General features: G+C 36.1%; 1 protein-coding gene and 3 pseudogenes across 4 annotated transcripts; all 4 read left to right on the top strand.

Moving 5' to 3' along the window:
* Positions 1 to 5,418: 5,418 nt before the first annotated feature.
* LOC104746829 (BAHD acyltransferase At5g47980 pseudogene) lies at positions 5,419 to 7,100 on the top strand (annotated as a pseudogene). The gene has a single exon (XR_015582312.1). The product of XR_015582312.1 is annotated as a BAHD acyltransferase At5g47980 pseudogene (transcript).
* A 2,258-nt stretch (positions 7,101 to 9,358) lies between these two features.
* LOC104748479 (uncharacterized) lies at positions 9,359 to 10,783 on the top strand (annotated as a pseudogene).
* Positions 10,784 to 12,986: 2,203 nt separating this feature from the next.
* On the top strand, positions 12,987 to 17,191 carry LOC147926628 (uncharacterized; annotated as a pseudogene). Its single transcript, XR_015582310.1, has 7 exons — positions 12,987 to 13,230; positions 13,484 to 13,662; positions 13,756 to 15,389; positions 15,472 to 16,097; positions 16,180 to 16,467; positions 16,559 to 16,664; positions 16,735 to 17,191. The product of XR_015582310.1 is annotated as an uncharacterized LOC147926628 (transcript).
* Positions 17,047 to 20,149, top strand: LOC104746827 (uncharacterized). Of its 2 annotated transcripts, XM_087488602.1 has the most exons (9): positions 17,047 to 17,921; positions 18,003 to 18,208; positions 18,297 to 18,386; positions 18,463 to 18,570; positions 18,653 to 18,907; positions 18,981 to 19,242; positions 19,336 to 19,396; positions 19,471 to 19,632; positions 19,747 to 20,149. In XM_087488602.1, exons 1-3 carry the CDS (start codon positions 17,394 to 17,396, stop codon positions 18,301 to 18,303), a joined length of 741 nt encoding a protein of 246 aa, XP_087344728.1. In that variant the 5' UTR covers positions 17,047 to 17,393; the 3' UTR covers positions 18,304 to 18,386; positions 18,463 to 18,570; positions 18,653 to 18,907; positions 18,981 to 19,242; positions 19,336 to 19,396; positions 19,471 to 19,632; positions 19,747 to 20,149. The 2 variants fall into 2 exon arrangements, with proteins under 2 accessions (XP_087344728.1, XP_087344727.1); XM_087488601.1 differs by having other exon boundaries at positions 19,336 to 19,632.
* Positions 20,150 to 22,566: the final 2,417 nt, after the last annotated feature.

Genomic DNA, 22,566 nt, shown 5'->3' with positions numbered 1-22,566 from the left:
TTAAATGGCATCTTCATCATACCATTATCACTACCAAAGAGATGGTATGGATGATTATTTTGATGCTTATTTTGATAATTTTCCCGAAAATTCTAATCTCATTTAAGAACCAATAGAGGCAAAGAAACAGATTTTTATCCCAAGAAACCGAGAAGAAGGCCACAATAATCTTTGGAATGATTATTTCAGTGATACTCCAACATACCCGGACTATTTATTCCGGCGACGGTTTCGCATGCACAAGACATTGTTCATGCGTATTGTGCAACATCTCTCTACCGAAGTCGAGTATTTCCATCAATCCCAGGATGCAACCGGACAGGCTACTCTGTCACCTATACAAAAATGTACTGCAGCAATTTGCCAATTGGCATATGGTACTGCGTCCGACACAGTTGACGAGTATGTACGAATTGGTGGTTCAACAGCTCGGAAATGTTTGCACGAGTTTACCGCCGCAATAATCTTGTTGTTTGGCGATGAATACCTAAGACGTCCCAGACCAGACGACCTACAAAGACTACTCTATGAAAATGAAAAACGTGGATTTCCCGGGATGGTTGGGAGCATTGACTGTATGCATTGGGGGTGGAAGAATTGTCCAACAGCTTGGAAAGAGATGTATTCACGATCAACCGGAAAACCTACAATCGTGTTGGAGGCGGTAGCTTCATACGACCTCTGGATATGGCATGCTTTTTTTGGAGCTCCAGGTACTATGAACGATCTTAATATTCTAGATCGATCAAATGTTTTTGATGACATTCTTAACGGTAAAGCTCCGGAGGTCAACTACTTTGTCAACGGAAGGGAGTACAATTTGGCATACTATCTCACCGATGGTATTTATCCCAAATGGGCCACTTTTATACAATCTATCCGGCTTCCACAAGGTATGAAAAATTCTCTCTTCTCTAAAAAACAAGAAGCTGTGCGGAAAGATGTTGAGTGTGCCTTTGGAGTCTTTCAAGCTAGATTTGCCGTTATTAAAAATCCATCTCTTTTATGGGATAAAAACAAAACAGCAAATGTTATGAGAGCATGCATAATACTCCATAATATGATTGTCGAGGATGAACGAGGAACATACAGTTACCGAAACATTGTTTCTGAATTTCAACACGGAGAAGATGTAGATCAAACATATACCGTCGGTGCCGCCAGTTTGGGTTCAAATATGAGCACTACGATTACTCGTCTTACAAAAATTCGGGATAAAAAAGTCCATGAACGGTTAAAAGAAGATTTGATTGAGCATATTTGGACTAACTTTGGACATCTTCCAGACAATGAAGATTAATTAAAAAAAATTCTATGAATTGAATAAAATGTTTGTTTTTTTCTTTGATGTTTGTATGGTTTATGTTTTTTATCTTTAATGTTTTAATTGTTTGTTTTGTTTTTTTTCAAGTTTTTGTAACTTTGTAATTTTCTAATGGTTTTAATGTCAATGTTACATGTTTTATTTAAATTAAAATTTTAATATGTTTTTACTTATTAATTTAAATAATTAATTTTTTAATTTAAAATACTATTATTTTTTCCAGGAGACCAACTGTGAGGGACACCAATGCTCATACCAAACTTAAGAAACTCTGAAAATAAGATTAATATATTTGAAGGACCAAAATTTGTCCTACACCAATGCCCATGCTCTTAGTGGCGGTCCTTCGGGACGAGTGGCCTTGGTGGCGGTCCTTTTTAGGATATTTTTTGGCCTTGGTGGCGGTCCTGTTGAGGACATTTGTTTGGTCTTGGTGGCAGTCCTGTTTAGGACATTTGTTGGCCTTTGTGGCGGTCTTGTTTAGGAAATTTATTTGGCCCTTGTGGCATGTATAAGATCCTGGATAGGGATAGGACTCAGACATGTTCAGATTTTTTTGCTCGCGACTCTTGGGGGACTTTGGTTCTCCTAGTACTGCCATATTCTGAGAATTTGTGGCTTGGTAGTATGGTTGGTATATCGACTTCGGATGACGATCCGGGGGCGCGCTGTAGGGTGGTAACCCGAGAGAGGAATATTGGACTTCCTTTTATATATGGCATGTGGGCTTAGGCCCGATGAGGAGCCAACAATGGCATGCAGACTTAGGTCTGATGAGGAGCCAATAAAAACTCAAGGTTTAGACTTATGGGTAAAGGAAAGTCCAAAAGTCGAGAGCAAATAATGCCTGGAGCGTAAGACTATCGCCTAGAGGTGACCTTCCGTAGATCAGTCAGAGGAGTGCGGGCCGTGGAGATGGTTGCACGGGAGTCTTTGGCTGATGGTTGTTCGAGATTCGAGGACAAATCTATGTTGGTGGCGGAGAATTGTAACATCCGCAAACCAATTATTGGTTTTCTGAGAATTGTAATGTTATCTTGTTCGATCGGATTGATTTAATCATCGATTTTGGCCGGTTTGGTTTAAGGAAACCATTGAACCGAGATTTAAAAGGGAGAAAACAACCTAGGGTCGTGTTTTGTTGTTGTCTCGCCGTTTTTAGAGAAAACAAAGAGAGAAAATTGTTCTTGAGGTTCTAGAGTGAGATTGTGAGATTTCAAGGCTTTGTGGGTGAGATCTTGCTGTGGGAGTGAGGATTCAAGGCTAGGAACGTGTGGGAAGCTTGCTGGGAGTGTGGATTCGTCATTGTTTGTCATAATCTTCCTGCAGAGATGTGAGTGCATGACCATGGCTAATCTAAGCCTATGATTCCTTGTTCTTGCTTGTTTGTTGCTGTGTTTGTGTGTTTCCTTGCTGGAATTGATTGCTACAGGTTCCTACGGATGTATATGGTTTGGGTTCTGATTATTGGGCGATTTGGTGGAGGTTGGGAGCGAGATTCGACTCTCAGTTTTCGTCTGGATCGCGAATGCAGAGGGAGTGTCGATCGACATCAATTGGTGTCGGTCGACACCAGTGAAGCAGCATCGATCGACACTGTGGGGTAGTGTCGGTCGACACCATGAGCCAGTGTCGGTCGACACTTGGCTGGTGTCAGTCGACACCTCCCTTCCAGTGAGTTGATGTTTGTTTTTCTGGTTTGTATGCTTTATCTGTTGATTTTTTGGAACATTGGAATTATTGTTGCTTGTGTATAGCCCAGTAGATGGGAGGATTGCCTCACTGAGTATTTATAAAATACTCATGCATCTCAATTTGTGTTTGTGGTGCAGGTAAAGGCAAAGTGTGATCGTGGAATCAAGGCAATGAAGAGGAGGATGTTCTAGGGACTCGATTGGTTGTTGTCTGGTATTGCTAGGTTGCTAGATTTGGATCATTAGAAACAATGTTAGGTTGCTGGTTCTATGTTTCCTGCTGTTTGGTATTTGGATATTGTTTATGCTATAATATTGGTTTATTATTTGATTATTAATAGATATTTATTGGATATTAGTGTTGGTTATTTCCGCTGTTGATTGTGATTGTGGTTAGGTACCTAGTGGATATGGGAACACTAGTTGTAGTTTATTCATTATTATTATATTTTTTTATTTATTATGATTTATTATTTAAAAAAAAAGTTGGGTCCTTTCATTGGCTGACGAGCCAACGCGTGGTTGTGCGTGGAAGAAGTACGAGAAGCATGAGGAATCCGGATACACAAGTGAAAATGTGCAGGAAGAAATGCGAAAGCATGAGGAATCCGGTAATGCATGGCGATGGTTATGGGATGTAGTCTCATCTGTTTGATGTTTGTGTGTCGTTGACACGTGATTGATTGCTTGTCTTAGGTTTAGACTTTGTGATGGTCTAAGCATGTTTGTGTATGAAGACTTCGTGAGCCCTAAGGCTTGCCCTCGCTGAGTAATCCTAGATTGCTTACCCCTCTCTCTCTCTCTTGCAGATAACCATGAGGAGTAGTTGATAGAGTTGGTGTTGGTGTTAGGAGCTGGAGTTTATTCTTTTATTTCCCGTTGTTGGATTTATCGAACTGGTTGTTAGTTTCGGTTTAACGTTTAGCGGATGGTTTGAAAAACAATTAAGTTGAATTAATGGATTTTTGGTTATTTTCGGTTAAGAATTGTTACTTGAGGTATAAGTTAACCTGTCACATGCCATAGAAATTGGGTGGTACAATTTTGCCAAATATATTGCATTTCTACTTCGGGTGAAAATTGTGGCAAATCCATTACAATTATGCTATAGCTTGAGACAGTTGTAAAAGATATGTTGGTAGTGATACACGGATTGTCTGTTACAACGTGAACACATTAGCCGCTACTCTCTCTCCCTCTCTTTATGGGTTAAGGAAGAAAATCATATGGTGTGAAGAAGAAGTAGAGCAAGACATTTTACTTTTTTATTAAGTATGCCAGAGACTTAAGAGTAGAGAGAAGGTGACGTGGAACCGATAATAATTAATATTGGTTTAAAAATCTAAACTGTATTAATTGTTATATTTTGATTGGCTAGCTGTTTTAAATTAAGTGTCAACTCTAGATTCTTCTAAAACGCTGAGTTGGCATGCTGAAGAAAAGAGTTAGCCAACTTTCATAGTATTAATTATCATTTCTTAGAGTTCTTTAAACTATTTATTTTTGATTAAATTTAAAATAATAATTCATTAAATTAATGAAAAGTGGACATAGTTAATTAGAATAAATATATGCTTATATTTATATAGTGTATCTACTCACAATTAATAGCAATTAATGAAACGAAATCAAAATTTTTGTCTGTTACAAAAAGTTAGATTAATAAATTTAACAAATGGCTTAACGTTCTAATACTCCACTTTTTGTCATTTAGCAAATTTCTTTTACTTTTCATACCATGTAATCTAATAAAAATAAATAGTCATTATGAAAATAAGTTATTTTTTATTTATGGTGATTAAATTGAGAATAAATGGTTCATCAAATCAAATAAAGTTGGATTTCTTAATTAAATATGAACTTTACTTCAAATACAGAGATTTTAATTTTTGGAAAATACTAAATGATAATTTAATTATTATTATTATTTTTTTTTTTGCTTAAACAACATAAGAAAACTTAAGACAAAACAATCTCAAAAGAGTTGCATACCATAATTCTTAGTCATAATAAAGAATTCCTAAAGAAAAAGAAAAATGTCAAGAGTCTTTTCTAAAAGTCAGTAATGATTTGGCCGTAGTAATAATTTCACCTATTACTGTATTTGAAGTAAAGTCCATATTTAGTTTGTATAATGTATATGATATCTTGGTGATTAAATTGAGAATAAATGGATTATCAAATCATATAAAGTTGACTTTCTTAATTAAATATGGACTTTACTTCAAATACAGATATTTTAATTTTTGGAAAATATACATGATAATTTAATTATTATTTTTATTATTATTTTTCTTAAATAATATAAGAAAAATTAAGACAAATCAATCTCAAAAGAGTTCATACCATATTTTTTAGTCCTAATAAAGAAATCCCTAAAGAAAAAGAAAAAAAGTTAAAGAGTCTTTTCCAAAAGTCAGTGATGCTTAAATAATTTTACCTATTAGTAAACCACCTCTATAAAAGGAGTACATCTCTAAGTGTTAAGAGAAGCAGATAACCATATATTTGTAAACAAAGAAAAGAAAGAAGAATCGATATGGAGATGATGAAGGTTGAAACAATCGCTAAAGAAATCATAAAACCATCTTCCACAACTCCAAATGATCTCCGAACCCTCCAACTCTCTATTTATGATCACATCCTCCCTCCGGTTTACACAGTGGCCTTTCTCTTCTACACCAAAGATGAATTGATTTCTCCAGAACACAGTTCCAACAAACTCAAGACTTCTCTGTCCGAAACCTTGACCAAATTCTACCCTCTTGCCGGCAGAATCAACGGCGTCACAATCGATTGCAACGATGAAGGAGCTATTTTCGTCGACGCTCATGTCAATAGCTGTCCTATCTCTGATGTCCTGAGATCTCCGGATTTTAAAGCAATCCAACAGTTACTTCCTCTTGACGTCATCGACAATCCTTATGAGGCGGCAAATACATGGCCTATGCTGCTTGTGAAGGCGACTTATTTTTCATGTGGTGGCATGGCCATAGGAATTTGCATCAGCCACAAAATTGCGGATGCAGCCTCCATCTCGACTTTTATTCGGTCCTGGGCTGCTATGGCTCGTGGAGAAGGCAAATCAGTGGCTGGTCCCGAGTTTGCGGCGGCAAATTTTTACCCACCAGCGAATCCGTTCTTTAAGCTTCCGGTAGACAAACATGCCAACAAGATAAGCAGAATAACAAAGAGATTCGTATTCGGTGCATCCAAGTTGGAAGAACTTAGGACCAAAGCTGCTAATGCAGACGTCGTAGCCCGACCTACCCGGGTGGAGAGCGTCACTGCGCTTCTCTGGAAAGCCTTCGTTGCAGCTGCATCCTCAAACACAAATACTTCTGACACAAAAGTTTTGATTATGCCCTCTAACTTGCGTCCTAAGATACCTTCCCTTCTGCCAGAACGCCTAATAGGAAATGTCATGTTCTCTTCTGCGGTCTTGAGTGTTAGTGGAGAAGAGGAAGTTAAAATTGAACAGGCCGTTAGAGACTTGCGACAAAAGAAAGAGGATTTAGGAGTTGTAATCCAAGACGAGGGTGGGTCGACGTCTTCGATGATGGGTTCTAAACTAGCAAATCTGATGCTCAGTAATTATTCTATGATGAGCTATGAGACTCACCAACCCTACGCCCTGAGTAGTTGGTGCAAATTACCTCTTTATGAGGCTAGTTTTGGATGGGGATCCCCGGTTTGGGTCGCCGGCAATGTGGCTCCAACGTTAGAAAACGTAACTATGTTGATCGATTCTAAGGACGGACAAGGAATTGAAGCGTTGGTAACATTACCTGAAGAGAACATGATGTCTTTCGAGCAGAACCCAGAACTCCTCGCCTTTGCTTCCGTGAATCCTAGTGTCATGGTCTAATAATAATTATTATATATATATATATATATATATATATTTTAATTATGTTATACAGTAATTATATAATAAAATAGTTAACAAAAGCCTAAATAAAAAAGGAATAAGTGGTTTGTTGTGCTAATGACAATGGATTTGAACCTATGTTTAAACCTTCATGTACCATGCAATTGTGAAAAAGGCCCTAATAAAGAATATATATATATAGATTTGATCATACGATCCTTGACTACATATTATTATTTTTATTTTTTTCTCATTTGTTCTTGGTAAACCCTAATTCATAGTTGCATTTTATTTCATTTTAGGTAGCTTGTCTTAATATGTGAGAGGACCTTGGCAGAAGAAAAATATAGATGCCCTTTACCTAATTTTTTTCTTCTAAAATTGGACCATTTTATCTTTAAAAAATATTAAAATTGATTTTGGACGACCCTTACTTTGCCTACCTTTAGAGACGGGTGACGGGGTGATGAATGGAAAAGATAAAGTGTCAGGAGAAAAATGTTCAGACTATATTTAGTAAGTCAACGGTCAGACTATATTGTCAGGAGAAAAATGTGTTCGTCGAAGCCCGTCTCCTCTGCATTCGGAGTTGCAAGCACTATTTTGGACCATGGAGAGTATTCGTGTTGGAGGAGTCTTTGTTGTCAGAGATTTGAGACGGACTGCGCAGAATTAGTTGCGATAGTTCAATCTCCTGATGATTGGCCGGTTTTATCTAACCTTCTAGATGACTTCCACCTGCTTCGCGTTACTACAAGAAAACAGTCATTTTGGGACTACCATTTGTGACTGATTAAATAGTCGCAAATATTTGCGACGACTTTGTGATTGTTTTACTACTGATTAACGACTACATGTAAAACGGAAGGAAAAGCGTCGCTTATTAACGACTAAACAACACAGAAGCAAATTCGTCTCAATTTAGCGACTGAATACGTATTCTTTTGTGACTGAAATTATTTCGTCACAAAAAAAAGATACATTTTGTGACTACTTTGCAACTGCCGGTCTAGTCCGTAAGAGTCGTCGCAAATTAGTCGCCATATGGCGACAATTTGCAACTATGTTTTCGATTATCATTTAGTCGCAAAGTAGTAGCGGCATGTCGGCAGAAAACGCTGAGAATGTGAAAGGTAGATGTACCCAACTTTTGGGACTCCATGAAAAACAGTCGCAAAAGAGTCGCTCAATGTCGGCAAAAAACGTGATCAATATGGCATAGTGAACCGATATTTTGTGACTCTTTCTGAATTAGTCGCAAAAGAGTCGCTCCATGTCGGCAAAAAATGTGATCAATCGGGGTTAGTGTACTGATATTTTGTGATTCTTTATGAATTAGTCGCAAAAGAGTGGCAAAATATCTCCTATATATATCCGACCACACTTCTTCCCTCATTCACATCAACATCAAAGAAAAAAAAACGAGAGAAGAAGAAAAGAACAAAGAAAAGAAAAGATTAAAAAAAAAAAAAACAATGTGGAACAATCAATCAAGAGCATGGATGTACAATCGGATCGATTTATTCACTAATCATATCTCATTGGATTATTCGGCGGGTGTGGAAGAGTTCATTGCTTTTGCTAGTAGCCATGCACAAAATAGCAGAGGTAGGTTTTACTGCCCTTGTGTAGTATGTGGGAATTCGAAGTCGTTGAAAGCTGTTTCAGTTTCTAGTCATTTGCTAAGTAGAGGATTTACGCCTAACTATTATGTATGGTATGAACATGGTGAAGATTATGATGTTGTTGGGGAAGGAACTAGTAGTCATTATGCTAATAATACAGATTATGCTAGTGCTAGTGAACCTATAGGATTTGATGGGGAAAATGTATATGCTGGGGAGAATGTATATGATGGGGAGAATGTATATGCTGGGATGGTGAATAATGCATTTCATGGTTCTGTACCATATAACGAGTATCATGAACATGAAAGAAGAAATGATCATGTTCATGAACAACCCACCCAAGAAGCAAAACGGTTTTATGATATGCTAGCTGCTGCAAATACTCCACTGTATGATGGATGTCGGGAAGGGCAGTCGCAGTTATCATTGGCAGCTCGGTTCATGAACAATAAGGTCGACTACATTTTGTCTGAAAATTGTATGGATTCATGGACAGGACTGTTTTCAGAGTATTTACCAGAGGGTAATCAGGCAACCGGTTCAAACTATGAGACGAAGACTTTGATGTGAAAGCTAGGATTACCGTGTCGTACATATGATGTATGTATAGATAGTTGTATGCTCTTTTGGAAAGATGATGAGAAGTTGGAGCATTGCAAGTTCTGTGGCAAACCAAGGTATAAGGCTAGTGAAGGAAGAACAAGAATACCGTTCAGTAAGATGTGGTATTTACCCATTGCGGAAAGGCTGAAGAGAATGTACCAATCTGAGAAGACTGCAGCTTTTATGAGATGGCACGCTGAGCACAGCTCTGAGGAGGGATTAATGTGTTATCCTTCAGATGCGGCTGAGTGGAAGAATTTTCAGCAATTGCATCCCTCATTTGCAGCAGAACCGCACAATGTTTATCTTGGATTATGTACAGATGGTTTCAATCTTTTTGGGATGTCGAAACACCATTCGTTATGGCCAGTGATATTGACTCCATACAACTTGCCTCCTGGGATGTGCATGAACACGGAGTATTTGTTTCTGATGATTTTGAATTCAGGACCGAATCATCCACGAGCTAGTCTTGACGTTTTTCTCAAACCATTGGTCGATGAGTTAACAGAGTTATGGTATAGTGGAGTGGAGGCATATGATTTGTCCTTAGATCAAAATTGCAACCTTAAAGCTGTCCTTTTGTGGACTATCAGCGATTTCCTAGCATATGGCATGTTGTCAGGATGGACAACACACAGAAGATTAGCTTGCCCAATTTGTATGGACGATACAAATGCATTTCAATTGCCAGCTGGTAGGAAGACATGTTGGTTTGATTGCCACATGAGATTTCTTCCTACTAATCATCCAATGCGAAAAGATAAAAAACACTTTCTCAAAGGTAAACACACAGTGAACGACTATCCACCGCAATATTTGACGGGTGAACAGGTCTTACATGAGCGTATAAGAAATGCCAAGCCAAAGACTTTTGACTGCGGAGGTAATGGGCATGAAAATAAAGTGGATGGTTATGGAAGTTGGCATAATTGGCACAAAGAAAGCATCTTGTGGAAGCTCCCGTATTGGACCGATCTTAACTTACGACACAATCTTGATTTGATGCATATTGAGAAAAATATTCTCGATAATCTCATGTACATTGTTATGAATGTGAAAGACAGATCAAAAGAAAATGTGAGGTCCCGCTTGGATATTGCAAGATTTTGTGATCAAAGTCAATTACATGTTGATGCAAAGGGGAGAACTCCTTTTCCTATTTGGAGATTGAGTGCGAAAGGGAAAAAAAGCCTACTTCAATGGGTCAAAGAAGATGTTAAATTTTTAGATGGGTATGTAGCTGATTTAGCTAGTTGTGCAGACATCAAGGATGGGAAGTTTTCACGAATGAAAAGTCACGATTGCCATGTCTTTATGGAACGATTGCTTCCATTTGTATTTGCAGAGTTGTTACCATGTGACGTCCATCTTGCAATATCAGGTAAAAATTTGACATATATATATATATATATATGGCAATTTAATTTTATATTTATGTCAAATTAATTAATGATTACATTTATATATTGTAGGGATCGGATCATTTTTCCGTGACATAAGTAGTCGATCATTGGAGCTAAGTCATGTCCAATTGTTGAAAGCGAATATTGTGATGATTTTGTGCAATTTAGAGAAAATATGTCCACCTTCGTTCTTTGAGGTCATGGAGCACCTCCCAGTACAGCTACCATATGAAGCCAAACTTGGTGGTCCAGTTTAATATAGGTAGATGTATCCCTTCGAAAGGTTTTTTAAACGTTTGAAAGGGAAGGCGAAGAACAAAAGATATCCAGCGGGTTCAATCGTTCAATCATATATTAATGATGAGATATCTTACTTCTTAGAACACTACTTTGCTTCAAACATTTCTACAGCTAGTAGAAGGAGGTATTCATACTTACAGTATAATATATAAGGGTCTTTTAAACTAAAATGAAAAGCTAACCAAACTTTTATATATTATTTAGGTCATTGCGCTATGATGTGGGAGAAGTTCCTGTGTATCCAGTACCCGTACCTGATATATTCACTCAAGTCGGTCGTCCTAGTGGCCAAATTACATAGTTTTGGCTATCGGACAAAGATCATAAATGCGAACATGCATATGTTTTGCGGAATTGTGACTACTTTTGTCCCCTTGAGAGGTATATATTTCCGAATTATTTTTATAGCGATTTATCTTCAATATATCTTATGGATTAATTGTCTTATATATGTTGGAGAATAGTGTGTTAGACGCTCAAATACGGAATGAATATCCTGAACTCACTGATGATCAAATCACATCGAAAAGAGATGAAGATTTTAGCGATTGGGTTCGCCAATATGTAAGTATATGTAAATAAATCATTATAAAAAAATATTTTACTGAATGGATTCAATTCACTTATTTATAATTTTTTGTTATGTAGGTGTATACAATGAGCCGTGTTCAAAGTTTTCCTCCTTGGGTTCATGAAGTGGTTGAAGGTCCAGAAAACAAAGTCAAGTCGTGGCCCATATATTTTACAAGAGGTTACATGTTTCACACGCGGGAACACGGGCAGACCAAAAAGACAATGAATTATGGGGTATGTGTTCGAAGGAAAAATTATTTTGAAGCATCTATAGAGGATGATTTTTATAGGACCGTGGAAAACATAATCGAGCTCGAGTATTCTGGCATTATTAACCTAAAGATCACACTTTTCTATTGTGATTGGTTTGATCCAATGGTTGGCAAAGGTATCTGCATGACAAACAGAGGCATTGTAGACGTGCTACTATCAAGAAAATACCGAAATTACAAACCATTTATTTTAGGTTAAACTAATCTACTCGGGTCAATGGATGTTACGAACTCCGAAGCTTGATGCAGTGGACTAGCAACCTTTCTATTGATTTTCACCTCCGAAGCTTTCAAATAAACCCACTCAGAAATCTCTTCCTTCCTCTTTTCTTCGTCGTCATCCTCCTCTCGTTCGCTCTTCTCCTCTCTCTCTCTCACTCAATTTCTTTCCATAATCATTTCGTTTCCTTCTGTTTTTTTTTGTTTTATTAGATATCTCTTATACACTCACAGAATCGCATGCTTTCCTCATTTCTTCCTCAAGAGTATCACAGAATTTTGCTACCCTAGTAAATTTAAATATCTAGATTCACCTCCTCTCCAAAATCCGTGAAATGTTTTTTCCAAAGATGAATAGAGTTTGACACAACAAATTTAGTTCTCGAGATCGATTAGCTTCCCACTTCCCTTCAAGATTACACCTTTTCATTAGAATCATAGATCATCACAATCCGTATCGATTTCCCTCGGAGAGAGAACAATAATACATCTTGCATCATTTCATTATTGTTTATGGGTGATTTTAAACCCACTTACTTTAAAATAAGCCCAACAAAATGAAGTAAAATTTTAAGAAAAAATGACATGGAATAAAATAGAGTGAAAAAAAAACAAACTTTGTTTCTCGTTTTCTTTATTTCAAGTTTTGTTGTGTGTGGTTTCCTTTTAATCTTTGTTCTCAACTGCTAACGATTTTATGATAATCTTTGTCTTCTATGTTATAACAAGTGTTGATTATTGTCCTCTATCCAAATTTTGCTATTGGTTGGTTTGTTCTTGTTATTTAACCGGGTACGTCGTTATATGTGCAAAGAAGAATATAGATAGTATTGATTAAACCGACAAAATAAAGTAGTATTATTTAATCTTAAACCCACTTATTTTAAAAATTAAACTCAACAAAATAAAATCAAACTATAGCGTTTTTTATGGTTGTGCTATTGATGACTTATTGATGAATTTATTATAGCGTTTATAAAAGTTAAACGCTATCATAGGTTTTCTTTAGACAATTAGTACCTCAACACAAAATCTCTTAAAAAATTTAATAGCATATATCCTATTAAAACGCAATGTTATGGTTGGCGGTATAGCCAAACTTTTGGCTCCAAACCAAAAAAAATTCTAAGTCTCTTTTTCCAAATTTCCCTTTCGCTAAAAATTTTCTAAGTCTCTTTCGTCACTCTTTTCGTCTTCCCCCTCACATTTGTTACTCTTTCCCTCTCTCTTTCTCCATTTGCCCAGAAAATCTATCCTCGAAATCCCATTTATTTGTGAAACACAGAACAAATCTCTTCACAATTTTCCCAGCCATAGTCCAGCTCCTCGTCCAGCTCAAGGTTGTTGTTTTTAGGGTTTTTGTTTCAATGAGAGTTTTGATGGGTTCAGTTTTGTCAGGGTTTTTCTTTTGATGGGTTCAATTTCGTTGGGGTTTTGCCGATTTAGGGTTTTCGATGGGTTAAATTTTGTTAGGATTTTGCTTCAAATAGAGTTTTAAAAGATTTAGGTTATATTTCAATTTGGGTTTTCGATTTAGTTTTTTCGATTTCGATTTAGTGTTTATTTATGTTGTGTAATTGATTGTTTATGCAGATTGATTTCAGACAGGCAAAAAACTATCAGGTAGTAATTGATATTGTCATTTCCTTGTTTATATGTTATTTGAGTGTTTGTTCAATGATGAACTAATTATCACACTTGTATATAAAATTGGTGGTCGAGCTGTGGTGTTATTTTTCTAACATGGACAAGGCTTGGGTTTGGCTTCCAAGGTATGCATTTGTTTGTTATTGTTGTCTTTTCTTAGTTAAAGTGATTCCAATTTCTAAATACTGAAAGTGTATTTTATGTTAACTTAATTACAGGGCTAGCCTTGAGTATGGGGAAGGGGCTAGTAATTTTGTCTATTCATCAACAAAGAGATTGGGTGATCCTGTTGACATGTTATGTCCCTGCATTGATTGTCGTAATGTCTGCCATCAACGGATAAGCACAGTATTAGATCATTTAGTGATTAGAGGGATGGATCAGAAGTATAAGATGAATACATGTTAGAGTAAACATGGAGACATTAGGGATCAGAAGACAGCTGAGGTTCAGACATCTGAATTTGAGGCTTATGAGTTAGGACTGCATTCTTTTCAAGTGAAGGAAATATGCAGTGTCAGGGAGACGATGGAGATCAGCGGGATGATCATCAGGATGAGGTTGAAAGTAAAGCTGAATCTGAATTTAGGGAGAAGTTGAAGGATGCTGAAAGTCCACTCTACTCGATCTAAACTTTAATCAAAGGAGATGAGTTTCAATCATGGCTCTCTACGACATTAAAGTTAAAAGTGGTTTATCAGAAAACTATTTTGATCAGTTCCTGAGTGTTGTTCACGACATGCTACCTGTGGATAACGTACTACCAAAATCCACATACGAGATGAAGAAGTTCTTCAAGATTTTTGGTTTTGGTTACGATTGCATTCACGCATGCAAGAATGATTGCATCCTTTATCAGAAACAGCATGCAGATTTAGTAAGCTGCCCACGATGTAGTGCTTCTAGATGGGAGAAGGATAATCAGACTGGCGAGGAAAAGATGGGGATTCCAGCAAAGGTTCTTAGGTATTTTCCAATCAAAGATAGATTCAAGAGAATGTTTAGATCAAAAAAGATTGCTAATGATTTGCGTTGGCATTTTAACAATGCTAGTGAAGATGGTACAATGCGACATCCAGTTGACTCATTGACTTGGTCTCAGGTGAAGGATAAATGGCCATAGTTTTCAGCTGAACCAAGGAACCTTCGAATTGGCCTTTCTACAGATGGGATGAATCCTTTCGCGATGCAGAACACCAAGTATAGTACATGGCCAGTGATGTTAGTCAACTATAATATGCCTCCAACTATGTGTATGAAGGCTGAGAATATCATGCTGACAATGCTGATTCCTGGACCAACTGCACCAAGCAATAACATTGATGTTTATCTTGCACCTCTGATAGATGATCTAAATGATTTGTGGGAAGAAGGTATTGAGGTTTATGACTCATTCATGAAGGAGACTTTCACACTTAGAGCTATATTACTGTGGAGTATCAGTGACTATCCAGCTTTAGGAACACTATCTGGATGTAAAGTGAAGGGGAAACAAGGTTGTAATGTATGTGGCAAGGACACACCACATACATGGTTGAAGCATAGTCGAAAGTATGTTTATTTAGGCAACATGAAGCGTCTCAGGCCTGGACATCCTTATAGAAGGAAAAAAGCATGGTTTGACAATACTATCGAAGATGGAACTGTGAACAGAATACAAACATGATCTGACATACTCAAGAAACTTAAGGACTTTAAGAATGATTTTGGAAGACCTTTGGATAAGAAAGGTAAGAGAAGAAGAACCGATTTATGTGATGAGGATGCAAATTCAGAAGAAGAATATGAAGAAGATACAGATCAATGGCGGTGGAAGAAACGATCAATTTTCTTCCAGTTGGCTTATTAGAAGGTTAGTATTTTTGATCTACTATTATATGTGTACTAGTTATGTCTTATGATTTTGAGCTAACTTTAAATTTTTTGACTGTTAGGATATGTCTGTCCGTCACAACATTGATGTTATGCATGTGGAAAAGAACATATCTGATGCATTATTGTCGACTCTTATGCAAAGTGCCAAATCAAAAGATGGCTTAAAGGCACGAAAGGATTTGGAAGATATGGGGATCAGAACACACTTACACCCCGAGGTGCGGGGTAAAAAAACTTATCTCCCTCCAGCACCTTATTGGCTCTCAAAGATCGAGAAAAAGAGATTTTGCACAAGGTTAGCTAAATTCAGAGGGCCGGATGGCTACTGTGCAAATATCTCGAATTGTGTATCAGTTGATCCTCCTGTTATTGGTGGTTTGAAGTCGCATTATCATCATGTTCTTATGCAAAATCTACTTCCTGTGGCGTTGAGAGGTTTGTTGCCAAGACAACCAAGAATAACAGTTACTTGCCTATGCAACTACTTCAATAGATTATGCCAACGTGTCATTAATCCAGAGAAGCTAATTGCCTTGGAGGCTGAAGTTGTTGAAACAATGTGTGGATTGGAGCGATTCTTTCCTCCTTCACTTTTTGATATTATGTTCCACCTTCCCATACATCTAGCAAGGGAGGCACGTTTGGGAGGACCGGTACATTTTAGATAGATGTATCCATTTGAAAGGTATGTAGATTTAAATTTCCGTTAGCTCTTGAACAATTTGTGTTCTATATATTGATCTAATGAATTCTCAATGTTGATGTAGGTACATGAAAACATTGAAGGCATATGTTAAAAATTATGCAAGGCCAGAAGCATGCATGGCTGAGGGCTACTTGGCTGGTGAATGCATTGCTTTTTGCACAGAGTTCTTACATAATTCATTACCAGATCAAGAACCAGTCAACCGTAATGAAGATATTGAGACAGATGAGCGAGTTCTTGAAGGTCGACCACTAAACAAGGCTACAGAAGTTATACTAACAGAGAGAGAAAGGGAGATAGCACATCAATATGTTTTAATGAACATGGCGATGATGGATCCATATATTGAGTAAGTTCATTCATCTTTTGACATTTATCATGTATTTGCTTTCTCAATTGCAAATGACTATAATTTAACCTTTTGGACTTTGTTGTTGCAGTATGCATCTAGAAGAATTGCAAGCTGTGGATGTCCGATGCCTAAAAAATGAAACTCTGCTTTGGAAATTACACAATAAAAGGTTTGCCAAGTGGGTAAAAGAAAAGGTTAGAATCACTTTGTTTTATGTAGATATATCACTTTTTTAATTAGTATATGTCGTTGGATTTGTAACAGATACCAACTAACTCAAAGGATCATTCGACTAAGCTTAGATGGTTAGCATTTGGACCTAGGCATATTGCTCAGACCTACAAGGGCTATATCATAAACGGAAATCGGTTTGACACAGAGGATGTGAAGCGTAAGACTCAAAACAGTGGAGTAACATATGAAGCTTTCAGTATGTGTAGATCGAGTGCACGAGATAATAGACACCAAGCAGACATAGTTTCATACTATGGGGTGATAAAGGAGATCATTTTGCTGGACTACCACATGTTCCAGATTCCAATCTTCAAGTGTATTTGGGCCAACAAAGGGAAAGGTGTCAAAGAAGAAGATGGATTTACGCTTGTGAATCTCCATCTGAGCCAATCAGCATATCTAAAATATCCATACATATTGGCATCGCAAGCCAAACAAGTTTTCTACTCCCGAGAAGATGAGATGAGTCAGTGGTATGTTGTTATGAGGGTGCCACCAAGAGGGTATCACGAGTTAGAAACAGAAGAGGAGATTGATACACCATTATCAGTCCAGCCAATTGAAGAATTGGGAAATGATGATGAGAATTTTTGTGTTAGGGCTGATTGTGAAGGGGTTTTAGTTATGGAATGATGGATAAATGTCTGTTTAATAATTTTAAACAAGTTTCATGTTGCAGGTGATTCAAAATGAAGACGGGTAAAGGTCAGACCAAAAACCGCCGTAGTAAGCGTCAACAAGGCCTTGATGTGAGTCCTCTTATTCCAGTGATAGATGCTGACAATGAGAAGAATGTGGATGCCGTAGCTGAGGAAGTGATAGCTGATTTGTCTGGAGATTTCAATCAACAACTGGGTGCAGATGAATCATCGCCTCATGTAGCTGTCAATGAAGAGAATGTAGCTGTCAATGATGAGTTACCTACTGATGAATCATCGCCTCATGATGCAGTGGACAATGAGGAAGAAGTACAAACCCAACAGTCTGATAACAAGAAAAGGAAAACAAGAGGACCATCTAAGATGCGCAAATTGGCCAAACATATTGAGGATAAGGTCGATGTAGAATTTACAGAACTGGGAGACCATGTCGGTGATGGATCAGTCAAACTTTCTTCCTTTCTTGGTACTGTCGTGAGGGAGCATGTACCAGTAACACTTGACGATTGGAGGCACCTAGATGACTTGACAAAACACGCACTATGGGAGGAAATTCAGGTATACCAACTTATTTTATTTACATATATACATTGAGTGTTCGAGTGTATGAGTGTTCATGACGATAGATGGTTTGTGTAGGGGAGGTTCAAAGTGACAGAAGATTGGCAGAAACAAGCACTGTTAAAGCAGATGGGTGGTTTGTGGAGGTCCTCTAAATCTAAGCTTTTACGCAAAGTCAGAGCTGCAAAGACTAAGTTAAAAGTACTTCAGTTAAAACCAAGTAACATTCCATCTGTTGCAGTTTGGAACAATTGGGTGAAAAGTCAGACTAACAGCAAGTTTCAGTTAATATAATTCTAATTTTTGTTTTTTACTAACATAATATTCTCCTTCTGTTTGTTAACAATGAGTCAAAATGGTTTTACTATGTAGGAGGTAAGTGAGAGATATAGGCAATTAAGGAGGGCTCAGATACCCCACACCACAAGCCGCAAAGGAATGACCCGTTTAGCTCATCATATGGTATGACTATATAGATTTTATATTGTACTGGTCTACATCTATATATACCAAGATATTCACGGCTTTTAATATGTAGAAAAAAAATAGTTCGGACCCTTCGAAGGTGACTAGAAGCAAGGTTTGGGTAGCAGGTCACACACATTCTGATGGAAGACCTGTGAAACCAGAATTTGCAGAGACGATTGTAAGACGTTTGTATGTATGGTTAGCTTCCATTTACATAATTTTCAGTTTACAGATAAAATTGTGTCATATATTTGATGCAGAAAAAAATAAAATCATTAGACTGCGAAATGGACTCAACATCCAATACTAATGTTAAAGAAGATGCTGTTAGTCAAGTCTTAGGAAAAGACAAACCTGGAAGAATCAGAGGAATGGGCGGAGGGGCTACTTTCTCCAAGCTAGCCTTTATGCAGATTAGAGACTCACATGTGCAAGAGCTTGAAGCCAAACAAGCTGAATTGATTACGAAGGTTGAAGACTTGCATAATGTAGTTCGTGACTTAGCTGGCAAAAAGGTATGTTTGCAATATTGTTTATTATGACTCTTCCATTGTATATATATTAACTGATTCATTATCTACTTCTCAGAATCAATGTGATAGTCAGTACTGTAATTCTCAAATGACTGACAAAAGCAAAGGAGTAAGGTGTCAGATACTAGATTGGGGTTCAACTGATGATGTCATTGTTGGGGAAGGAGAATTCTGTTCTGCTGAACCAACATACAAGATTGGTCGTATAACACTTGGTCCTAACGCAGCGGCTGTTATTGTGACTTACATGGCCTATTGATAAGTTGATATTGGAGAATGGTGACTCCGTAACTGAAAATAAGAGTGCTACCTCCACGGTAATTTCTTAACTCAGTTTCTGAGTTATTTCAGACTTGTGTAACTTTGAAGCTCACTCAATAGGTTTCTAATATATCTGCCTAACGTTATAGGATACATCATCACATAGAGTCCTCATTCTTAATTGGAGTACGGATGAAGTTATTGCAAAAGGTATACTGGTTGCCTCTGATCCAAATGAAAAGTTGAACAATATAACACTAGGTCCAAATGCTGTTGTTGTTAAGGTTGATATGGTGGTTAAAGGTGATGCCTTTTTGTGGAGACCAACTACTGATATGTCATTCATGAGTGATGCACTAAATGCAAACATCGTCTAGCCTATTCAGAAGATAGAATTTATAAACATGACACCGTTAGAGGAAGCACCAAACAGATCAGCACCTACGGTATGTAACTGTCTTTTCTATTTGACTTTGATTAAATCTATTTCATGTCTTCGAGTTGTGAATGATGGGGCATGCATGTGATGGAATCCTAATATAATATTTTTGAATGGGCAGAGTCTAAGTAACACCTCCACAACCAGCAAAGTTGCAAAGCAGATGTGTCTTTTGCTAGATGTCCAAAACTCTGGTAGCATAGTTCCAGTTGCAGAAGGGCGAGTTTGTTCGACCAATCCAGCAGATGTAGTCCATTTCGTCCCTTTAGGTCCAAATGCTAGCAAGGTCTGGGTAGAAATTTCAAAGATTGGAGATGCAAAAGTGTGGAGACCAAATTCAGAAATCCAATTCATTTTTAACGCAATAGGCACTACTATAGCTTGGCCTACTGATAGACTCATATTGCTTTGAACATGATCATGAACTTTTACATATATTCTTTGTCTTTACTTGCTTTGAACTTGGTATATTGTACTATTTCGGATGTTTATGGCAATAATAATTTAGCTACATTCATTGTCAATTACAATCCAAAATGCACAGGGAAATAATGCAAATTAATAATATATAAAAACATATAGGGAATGTTATTGTCACAATTTTTTAACGCTATAAATACTAATTGTTTATAGCAAAATAAATATGCTATTTTAAAATATAAAATAGCAGACAACAAAAACGCTATTAATATTATAGTTTAGATAGCACACCCAAAAAGTGCTATACAAAGTGGTCAACCTATTATCGCGGGCGATACGGAAGCGTTTTTAATAACGCTATCGTAATATTACGATAGCGTTTTTGTTGTGCGATTAAAAGCCAAAATTCTTGTAGTGAAAGTGACATGAAAAAAAAAGGACTTATTATAAGTTGAAACCCAGTTGAGTTGTATTATTTGAAATGTTTTTATTGGCTAAAGATTTTACTGAGATGTCAAGCTTAGAATAGCTTAAAATGCTGAGTTGTCAGATGAAGAGAGCAATACATTTTAATTTTATTGTATATAGATCATTTATCAATATTTTATATAATTATCATAACATATAATTTTGCAAATAAAAAAGAATTAAATATTAATATCATAATTTTTGGACAATATAATGTGATGGTTATTAAATTCTTTGCATTTCAAGCTATACAAATATTATAATATTATATTAATTATTTGTTGACAGAAAATTATAATATTTGTTTCACAGTTTTTGTGCCAAAAGATCAAATCAATTTATTCTAAAATAATTAAAGATATAAAACAATATGATATTTTATTTTTCTTTAATAGTAATCATTAACACAATTTATTGCATATTAATTCTTTAAAATGTAACTCTCATGATGTTTGAAAAATTTTAAAAACAAATCTTTCATCATATGAATACACTTTAATGTATTAACTGCAATACAATTTCTGTTTTACAAAAAAAAAAAAAAAGAACACAGACAAAACCTATGGTATATTTATTCTTTGAAATGTAACCATATCTCCCATGATGTTTGACCAAAAAAAACTGAAAAACCTCTCATACTACTACAAATTTATCTATAAATAGCTAGACAGAGTCTTCATCAAAAATCATATTCTACTTCTCTCATAATTTTCTACATTTTGTAATATTTAACTTTTTTCTTTATGTGACATTTGTAGGTTTTGAAATAAATAAGTTGAGTTAAAATTTTGGAGCATATATAGAAATGAACATGTGAAATGTGGTCATTCATTAGAAAGATTTAGATGAAGAAGGTCTTAGGCACAAAACGCATGCTCACTTGTAAATGTTGGTAAATGTTGCTTCAAATGCCTATTTTGTATATCAATATTGTAATTTGTTTTTCTTTTGATCCATTTTAGTTTTAGATCACAATTCATAAACCCTAATAGATTTTATATCTTAGTCACAATATTTATGCTACTTATTACCCATGCTAGATTTTATATAAGTGTGTTTGTATGTATTACCCATAAAAATGAGTTTAAAGTTTAAACAAATATTACTGTTTCGAATACTATTACTTTAAATTTGTTCCTTAATGTTACAACTGTGTTTGTATGTATTTCTTAACTTTCTTTCCGATAACCATTTCCATGGTCCTTTATTTTATTTATAGGTTATGACTTCAGATGAGAAAGATTTTGCGATAGTTTAGGGTCGAGGAAGATTTAGACGTCTAAGTGATATATATATCTAATTATATGGGTTTCCAAAGCAATGTGATTCTTCCAAATTCAGTTTTCATTTTCTTACACAATTTAGTCTTAATTATTTTCTTAAAATATAATTAAGATCTAATTTCTTTTCACAACATTATTGTTTGGCTTATACTATGTATGCACTTATTTTCTCTTCTCATATGTTCCATTATTTTTCCTAGCCATGATCGATTGTTGATGATGTGATGATAGTTCTTACCCGCAAGCAGAGCAAGGCAATGAGATTTGACCATGTATGCAAGTCGAAAGATCCAAAGATCACCCTAAACTAATCCCAATTGCATTAGTTATCTAATTAATAAAATTAATTACACAAAGAATGAAGAAAAAGCATTAGTTTCTGCTTAAGAAGAGGTTATTCGAGAAATTTAAGCTATTATCTCGTCCTTCTTGGAGGTGTCTGGTTTTAGAAGATATTGATATTTTATAGATTATTTAAAAGTGGACAAACTAACACATATTGTCCATGCTCAGCTGCATTTTATTTTATACGTAATCAATATTTTTTTTTCCCAATGTAAAAAATATTTGTACGTCTTGATTGTGCATCAAAACATGAAGAGCTCTATATACTATGGGATACAAACTAAATATTTTAAAGTAACATTTCATATTAACAAAAAAATTCAGTTTAATGCTTAACTAATAAATAGTAATTCATTTGAAGTGACTGAGAATACTTACTTAAAAACAAAACAAATAACAAGCATAAGATAATTTATCGAAACATA

Source organism: Camelina sativa, chromosome 15, assembly GCF_030686135.1.
Source record: "Camelina sativa cultivar CO46 ecotype springtype chromosome 15, ASM3068613v1".
Lineage (NCBI taxonomy): Eukaryota > Viridiplantae > Streptophyta > Magnoliopsida > Brassicales > Brassicaceae > Camelina > Camelina sativa.
Note: the sequence above shows the minus strand (reverse complement) of the source record. Positions and strands in the feature narration are given on the sequence as shown.